Source organism: Natator depressus, chromosome 15 (assembly GCF_965152275.1).
Source record: "Natator depressus isolate rNatDep1 chromosome 15, rNatDep2.hap1, whole genome shotgun sequence".
In the NCBI taxonomy this organism is placed as follows: domain Eukaryota; kingdom Metazoa; phylum Chordata; order Testudines; family Cheloniidae; genus Natator; species Natator depressus.
This window is the reverse complement of record NC_134248.1, coordinates 13,709,410-13,717,921: the sequence shown is the minus strand read 5'-3', so window position 1 is coordinate 13,717,921 and position 8,512 is coordinate 13,709,410. Positions and strand designations below refer to the sequence as shown.

Genomic DNA, 8,512 nt, shown 5'->3' with positions numbered 1-8,512 from the left:
ATCCAGCCCCCATCACGCTGGGTGTTCTGCATAGCAAGTTACACACAAGGGAGAAGCGTCACATCATCAGGACGTTGCTGGACATGCCCTAAGGGCAGGACACAGCTAGATAACACTGACAGCTGAGTCACCCTCCGCGGGTGTCCCATACACCAAACCCCCCAGTGTACAATGCTAGAGTGAAGAATGTATTACAGCAAAGTAAGGCCCCGAAAGCACAGGCAGAGATCTGAAAATCGAGCCCTGGGGTTGTCAAAACAGGCTCATTTTGGCCCCAAACCCGCACTCCCTTAAACACTGGCAAAACTTTCCTCTCCTGAGCAGCCCCGTTGCCGCTAATTCTGGGTTTCATTGATCCAATAAAAGGGGCCTCTTGGTGGGCTGTTTTTCTCTGGTTTGGACTTGGGAATACATTGAATGGAATGCCCCGTGCTCAGCAATTGTGGTGGTGCTCAGAGTTAGCTAATTCCCTGGTACACACCAGAGAGAGCGGTTGTGCCCAAAGATTGGCAGGCAGGTCCGCTGAGGGCCCCAGGGCCAGGCCGACTGTGATGGAATGTTATCATTCCTGTTTATTATTTACCCAGCACCAGAGTGTGCAGGGCACTCGCTCCCCCTGCCCAGCCACGCTAACAATCTGTCTGAATGTCTCAGCTGCTGTGTTGGCCATGGCTCATCAAGCTCTTCGTTCTTCCCGCAGGGTCCTGTGTGTCTGAGCTAAGGCCTTGTGGTTCTACCCCCCGCACCATGTGCATGCTGCTGGCTGATGGCCACGGTTTCATGGTGACGTGCTGCCACCTTCTTGGGAAAAGCTCCCACCAAATTCTCTCTCTCTCAGCCCCATGGGCTAATGGCCTTGCAGAGAGCCGGGATGAGAGACCAGGAATCTATTTGTCTTCCCATTTAAACAAAAACACTTCCTCAGAACCTCAAAACTGAGAAAGAAGGCATCAGCAGCTGGCAAACACTTATGCTGAGTGTAAATCAGAGAAGCCCTGAGTCTGCTCTAACTTACACCAGGCACTGGACAGGGCCCTGAATACAGGAAGTGCACAGGTAGCTTAAAGGGACTGCCTCTCTTCACCCCCAGCAGTACCCTTTGTTCCTGTCCCAAGCTCAGAAGCAGAGTAACTAAGAACCCGGCCCGCTGTATGTAGGAAAGGCATATAACATACTCCTGAACATCAGAACAAGTGCTTTAGAAATCTGTCTTTGATGTCAAGCTGTACTGGGTGCCCCACATGCAGCTGACGGGGATCTGAGCAGATGCATGGGGCCTGCGGGCAGGAAAGACCAGCTCCATTCGGTAGAGTCTCTGTGCAGTGGGAGCTGCAGGTGCCCAGCACCTGGCAGGATCTGGCCCTGCGTGTCTCGTAGCATTCTGAGCTCCACCAGGTGACATCCGTCAGACAGGAAGCCACCATCCGTCACAGCTCTCTGAGCATAACCGACCAGGGGGCCTCAGCTCTAGGTTAATTCAAGGGTGGAGAACGTGAGCCGTTTCTTTTTCCGTTCCTTATGGGGCTGCGGTTCCTTCAGCACGAGGCTCTGCAAGCGGGGGCTCATCAGAATCCCCCTGGGGGCCAGCACAGGTTTTGGTTCCACATTTCTAGAGATAGTAGATGGGATACGCGACCGAGCAGTAATAGTCAGCGTGGTCCTCAGCCTGGACCGCGGCAATGGTCAGAACGCAGGCGTTGCTGGCGGGGTCTTTGGACGCAGAGAAGCGGTCCGGAATCCCGCAGGGCTTGTGCTTGTCCACCTCCGAGTTGTAATAGAGCAGGTACCTCGGAGGGCTGCCAGGTCTCTGCTGGTACCAGAAGACCCCGAACTCCCTGATGTTGTACCCACGATTCAGGGCACACGAGAGTTTCACCGTTTGTCCCGGCAACGCTAAGATGGAGGCCGGCTGAGTCAGCACCGGCTGTGCCCTGGAAGCTGAATGAAACAAGGGCGCGGTTACGGACGGAAAGTGCCGATCCCACCCCCAGTGGCTGAACTGTTACATTATCCCCTCTGGCATCGCCTCCACACCAGCTATGGGTTAACCTCCGGCAGCCCGCCTGACCACGCCTGCCTGCTCCGCCCGTCCCTGTCTGCAGCACAGCGATAGCTCAGCCCAGGAGCCTCGCCCTTCAGTCCCTCCCTCTGCAGAACTCGCCTCCACCTCCCACGAGAACGTACCTGGCACCAAAACCCCTGGGAGGAGGAGAGCCAGGAGGCGCAGCATCATTGCGAAGGCCTTGGAGGGAGCCAGAGGGAAAGGAATCGGCAGCTGCTGTGCAGCAGGGCCCCTGGCTTTCTGCACACCTGCAGCAGCTTTAGAGCCCTGGGGCGCCAGACAAGCCAAGTGGGTCTATGCAAATGAGCCCTGGGGCTCAGGGACTCCATCAGCTGATCAGGTGGCTATCTGCTGCTCTCTGTGCTATTCAGCCACAAGGCCGACACGATGAGGATGAAGCTTCAGTCACCGCTGGGAAGAACGGATTCAGGGCTGACACCTCGGCTGTATTTTGGGCTATGGCATTTGCTGCGGAATCTGGCCTCCTCCTCTTGTCTGCCCCGCTCACACCTGCAGGTGCCGTGCGTATGAGACACGGAGCCGAGTTCTATTCCAGCTCTGGCCACAGACCTTCTGTGTGCCTCTTGGTCACTCATGTCCTCTCTCTGGGTCTCCATTTTCCCACTTATAAAGCAGGGATAATAAAACCCACCTCCCCCACAAGAGCTGGGAGGCTGAACTCGTCCGTATTTGAGAAATGCTCAGATGGAAAGTGCTAGGGGAGGAGAATCTAAGACCAGGCTCCTTTCTGGGCAGAGCAAGCCGCTTTCCTCCAGAGAACTGGAGATCCATCCAGAGCCGGCCCCTGCGCAAGGTGTCAAAGTGCAGGAGCCTTTCCCCAGGCTACTGTCTAATCACAGACACTAACCACAGAAGGAACCCGGGGCTGTTCCTGAGACTAAATCACTGTGACAAGAGCTACTGCTGCTCGGCCGTGGAACACAGGGGCAACCTGCCCCACCTTCTGCCTGGATGCCAGCGCTGGAGCAGCCCTGCGGCAAGTGTCTGTGGGAACAGAAGGTCGGTTGAGGAACCTGGCCTCTCTGCTATGGCTGCTGCTGTAACAATGGCAGCACGTAAATATACCTAGGGGCACCCCCCAGGCCTCCACTGAATCCCTCTGGCTGTGCTGGAGACAGTGACGTGGAGAGTGTCTGCAGGCTCTGGAACCTGAGGAGAAAAGGGGCTGCTGACATCACATATGATGAGACACATCCCCAGGCACATCATGCCCCAGAGGGGAAATCCTGTGTCCTACATGGTACAGGCCCAGAGAGAGACACCACAGCGACATTCTGCAGCAGTCAAAGGCCAAAGCCCCACCGCTCCAATGGGCTTTAGAGTGACATGGGCGATCACTAGGCAAATTAGCTCCAGGCCCGTCAGACGTTATTGGACAGGTCAATCAATACGGGAATGCTCACTATGGTAATTCAGAGGATTGCCCTGTAGCTTCATGCAATGATTTAAAGACCACATCTCAAGTATCAGTGATGCACTCTCTGTACTTGCAGGGTAAGGACCTGGATAGAAATTACTGGGCTTGCAAATCTTTTAAACAAAGGCCTCAGCAGAGGGCATGCCGGCCCGCCAGGGATCTGGATGTAGAGGGGAAGAAGGTTTGATTGAGGGCCTGGCTTGGCCGGACCAAAGAAGCTTAACTGGGGATGAGTAGACCCAGGAGTGTGGGAGAAGGTTCTGATGGACATTCGTGGGGAGAGTATGTTCTCGAGGGAAGAACAGAGGGAGGAGGGATTTTCACAGGTCTGGAGGTTCGGATAAGCACCCACATTTAAAATGGAATCATCCAGCATTTTGGGGTGTGTCTCCTCACTACTGCCAGGAGATGCTGGTCTAGGTCTCTTATGCCACACCATTTGGCACAGCCAGCAGTCTCCTCAGGAGACCCCAAGACTGAAACAGCAGCAGGTGCTGTAGGTCAGGATCGGGGTGCGTTGGGGCAGTTGTATATAGGACGTGTGCGCAGGACCTGCCCGTGTGAGGAGCACGTGGAAACAATCAATGAGCAATAATGCCAGGGGTCAGTGAAGACCATAAGTGAGTCCCGGCTGGAAGGGAGGCTCAGCTCCCATTTGCTGATATGATTGAATCGAATTCCCCTCTTGACATCAAACGAACGTCGGTGAGTCAGTGGCGGCTCTGGAGATCGCAGCGCTGGGACGCCCGTGAAGGGCATCACTGGGGAAGGGAATGGAGGGATTTCCAAGCCTGCAACAGTGATTCGGAGACAGAAAAGAGAGAGGAAAATGTACAGGATGGTGAAATGGGATGAGACGAGGACAGACGCCATTGCTGGTCATGGCTGAGGGGCTGAGCACCGTCCTTCAGGTGTGTACTATGAAGCTTCTAAGGGGTTCCCACACTGGTTCTCTATGGGACTATAGCACTGTGCACTTTGTGGGTATCGTCCCAAAGTGAACAATAATAATCAGCCTCATCCTCGGGCTGCATCCGTGAAATGTTTAAATACCCTTCATCAAGGCTGTGATTTTTGGAGCCCGAGAATCTCTCTGAAACTCCCTCTCCTCTCTTTAAACCACTTTTTGCACAATACTGCAGAATGAAACTGGGGGCACTGCCAGATTTTTGCTGGTTCCAGACAACACAAAAATCCTTGAACTTGATCCCACTCATGACACATTTCAGAGTGACTGATTCCCCGGATGCGATAGACACCGAGGGCTCCTGAGTCAGGACACACTGGGACTCTAAGTCTGCAGGAAGCAAAGACAGTGTTATGGAGGCTGCTAGTTGGCAAGCAATGTTGTCAACTGGGCTTGCAATAGTCACCTAACCAAAGCGTTCTCCAATTTACTGCATCAGCCCCTTAATCTGGTGTAGACCCAAGTGGCATAACTTTACTAAAACTCCATACAGATGGGAGGCAGAGCTGGCTCTGCCCACTGGGAGAGGGTTTCCTCTGCAAGGTTATAGAAAACTCCTGGCATCACTAAGTTAGCAAGACTCAAAGAAATATACCAAGAACTTACGTGCTAAAGAAAGCACCAGGAGTCCCAGTGCCACAGGAAGCTGGGGAAGCATGACAGTCCTCCACCAAAGGATTCGAATGAACAAGAGCAGTGCAAAGTCCTTCTGTCCTTTGGCTCTGCTACTGACCACACGAGCTTTGCTGGGGCATTTAAAGCAGCCCCACAGCAGGAGAGGGCCAGGCAAATCTGCCACTCCCTTGGGAGAATTTACGTGGGGAATTGGTTTTCACCACAGCACCAGAATTGGACCCGAAACCCTCACATACAAACAGAGGGGCCTGAAGAGATCAGCTGGAGTGGAAGCCCAGCAGCAGCGACTGGTGTCAATAAGCCCTCGCAGGAGGCTGCGATGCCCCAAGCAGTGCTGATATACCTGGTCTGGATGCACTGTATTGTATTGTACACTCCGAGTGCCGCAAGGGATTAATAAGGCCAGGAGCTCAGCAGGATTCAGGGTTTAGCCATGTATAAAAGAACGTGAGCGATAACTTGTTGTCTATGTACTATGCCTTTAAGTGAATACTAGTCTATGCCCACAAAGTATTACACCTATAACTGGAAACTATAGAGCATGGTCTCATGCCCTGCGCCCATCCCCTGACCCGTGTACGTACACTGCCAGGCCAGGCCAGACTGATGGTTCATCTAGTCTGGTGCCTTGTCTTTAGCAGGGGCCAGGACCAGGTGCTGAAGGGGAAGGCGTAAAACCCCCAGAATGGGTAATTATGCAGCATTCCAAGCGGCTGCTTGACCGTGATGTCGCCCTGGGATCAGACAGCGCCTAATGAGAGGGAATAACAATGATTGCTGCTTCATCTAGGGTGACCAGATAGCAAGTATGAAAAATCAGGACAGAGTGTGGGGGGTAATAGGCACCTATATAAGAAAAGCCCCAAATATCGGGACTGTCCCTATCAAATCGGGACATCCGGTCACCCTAGCTTCATCAGAGCAGTAAGGGTGAAAATCCCACTTGGCGGGCCCCACTCAATCAGTGCCAAGGGGTTAAATGGTTTGAATTCAGTTTGAAACGCTCGGCATGTGTGTTCACACCGTGCCCTGCACAAGGGGGCTCTGGTCCCGACTGGGTCCTCTGGGCACGAATGCAATCCATCCTCATCATCTCCCATCTCTGAATGCAGCGGGGTTGGGGCACAGCAGCATGACGCCAGGTGTTGAAATGTGCTGCCCTCTAGTGGGGACTGGGTGCTATAGCAGTGCCTGTGTGCAAGCCTTGCTGCGTGAGTGTCCAGTTTATAATTCCAGTACTCTCCTGGTAACAGGAAATGAGCAATCGCCGTAGGGACACACTCGGCCCCTGTGCAGTATGTGATCATTCCGCCTCCTCTGGCTTCTCTCATGCGAATGGGCTGGAAGGGATTTTGCAGATTTAAGGCCAGGCAGCCACACAGACAAACACAAACTGGGCTAACCCGCCTGGATGACGCCTTTAACACCCTGAGGGCAGACATGCCAAACCCGCGGAGAAAACGCAGAAATTGGGCTTGGTTTTTGCTTAACTGGCTTGTGAGTTGCTTGTTGGCTAGTTTTTCCTTGTTTGGCTTGCAGCTTGTTGCTTCTTTTTTTTTTTAATCTTAGGGATTGGCTTGTTTTGGCCTTGTTTTGAAATGGGATTAGCTTGATTTTTGGCTTACTGTGAAAGTCGGGGTACTTATTTACCACAGGAAAGTTGGCAACTGTGCTTGAGGGCCAGACAGTGTTAATTACACTCCTTCCCCTGGTCCTGGCCGCACCGCACCCGAGGAGTCTGGGAGGGACTGTGCCTCCTCCTTCCAGAACTCCTTCCCTGGTGCACAGGGGGACTATGCAATCTGCACCCTCCCTTAGCAAGTGTAGCCTGCTCCCCCCAGCAGGCCTGCCAGCTCTGCGGGCGGGTGCTGACAGGGATTGGGGGTGCATGGAGGAAGCAGTCCCTGTGCTCCCCTGAGCCCATGGACTAATATTGGCCCGCCCTTTGCTGGGGGTGGCAATGCTCTCACCAGTCACCCACACAAAAGCAAGGCACAGTCTGGCCCAAAACATCCCACCTGAAGGGAACCTCCACCAACCCCCACAGAGCATCCAGCCCCCGGGCAGGCCTGCAGCCCACAAGCTGCATCCAGCCTGTACAGAGCACGCAGTCCACAGTGACCAGTCAAGCCGCACACAGCGTTTGGCCCAGATGGAGTCTGACTCAGCCTGAACATCTGCAACACACAAAGGATCAAACCCACCAGGAGCCTCCAACCCAGACTAACTGCCTCTGCCTAACCCCCCTGGGCCAGTCTGGCTCTCCCCCTCCTGCCCCCCAGGTGTTTCTGACCTACTGAGAGTGTTCTGCGGATGTAGCTTCACATTCCAGACCCAGGGCGTGCTCTGTATGAGGGTTTGGACATTTCCTGTTCATGGGAGGTCTCCACTACACACAGCTTGGAGCTGTAATGCAGTTGGCAGGGAAGAGGGATAACCCGATACAGCCAGGCCAACATGACCAGCCTCAGCCACCTGACCTTTTTGTGATGCCCAGTGGTGGCCTCTCAAGGTACATAGGGAAAACCAACATACAAAGATTTGCTCAGAGCCAGTTTTAGAGCAGGTAGAGAACATATAGGGTTTGATCCAAGGCTCATTAAAACCAGTGGAGAAATTCCCATTGGCTTCAGTGGGCTTTGGGTCAGCCCGTGCAGAATAGAAGTAGGTAATGACTGGGGTAGGGGGTGGTCTTGAAACATCCTGATCATGTCTGAGAACTATACACTCATAGTCTGAGGAAATGCAAACTGTGACTCCTCTGCATTTCAGTGACCATCTCTTTTCAGACTCAGACATAAGCTTTGATGTGGGAATAAACAGTGAGCGACCACCAGGTTTGTGTGTGAGAAAGAGATCCACCCTCCCACGCAAACCTAGTGTGAATGTCTGCTCCACACAGACCTGGTACGATCTCCCTGTGCATTGCTCTGATGCAGTATAAGAGCAGAAGAGGTTCCTGTTGCTTGAGCGGCTGAATGAAAAACCATGACTCTCTTTTGCGTGTGTGGCTTCACACTTCATTCTGCAGGGGAAGCAAAGCCGGTGGAGGTGTGAGCACATCTCCCCCAGCAACAGCTCCCGAGCCTCATCACCAGAGCAAGAGGTCTCTGCAGAACCTGCCTCCGCTCTGCATGGTTTCCTCCTTTGTGAGCTCTGAGCTGTTCACACCTTGGAAGGAGCAATGATGTGGCAGCCTTTGGGGGCTACCACAAGAGATCATGGTGCTGTGCAAAGGTGTGATTCCATACTACTCCGTACCAGCTCTTCTTGAGCGGTCACATGCATCGCTGCAGAATTTCACTTTTAGTTTAAATGTACAGCCCCTGTGGGTGGGAAGAAAATCTCTAAACAGGACCCGCTGCAGCACTGTCCTGAGTCTGCAGACAGATAGATTGAAACACTGCCA

The 8,512-nt window shown here is 53.4% G+C and overlaps 1 protein-coding gene across 1 annotated transcript; it reads right to left on the bottom strand.

The window, feature by feature from the left end:
• Window positions 1-1,609: 1,609 nt before the first annotated feature.
• VPREB3 (V-set pre-B cell surrogate light chain 3) lies at window positions 1,610-2,233 on the bottom strand. The gene is made up of 2 exons (XM_074973078.1): window positions 2,185-2,233; window positions 1,610-1,938 (listed from the first exon to the last, which is right to left on the bottom strand). The coding sequence occupies exons 1-2, from the start codon at window positions 2,231-2,233 to the stop codon at window positions 1,610-1,612; spliced, it is 378 nt and encodes a 125-aa protein (XP_074829179.1).
• Window positions 2,234-8,512: the final 6,279 nt, after the last annotated feature.

Excerpts from the sequence above, each read along its gene's own strand:
- VPREB3 (XM_074973078.1), bottom strand. The coding sequence starts at position 2,233 with ATGATGCTGCGCCTCCTGGCTCTCCTCCTCCCAGGGGTTTTGGTGCCA. Across the intron at positions 1,939-2,184 it reads CCCAGGGGTTTTGGTGCCAG|CTTCCAGGGCACAGCCGGTG; the intron begins GTACGTTCTCGT and ends TGTTTCATTCAG.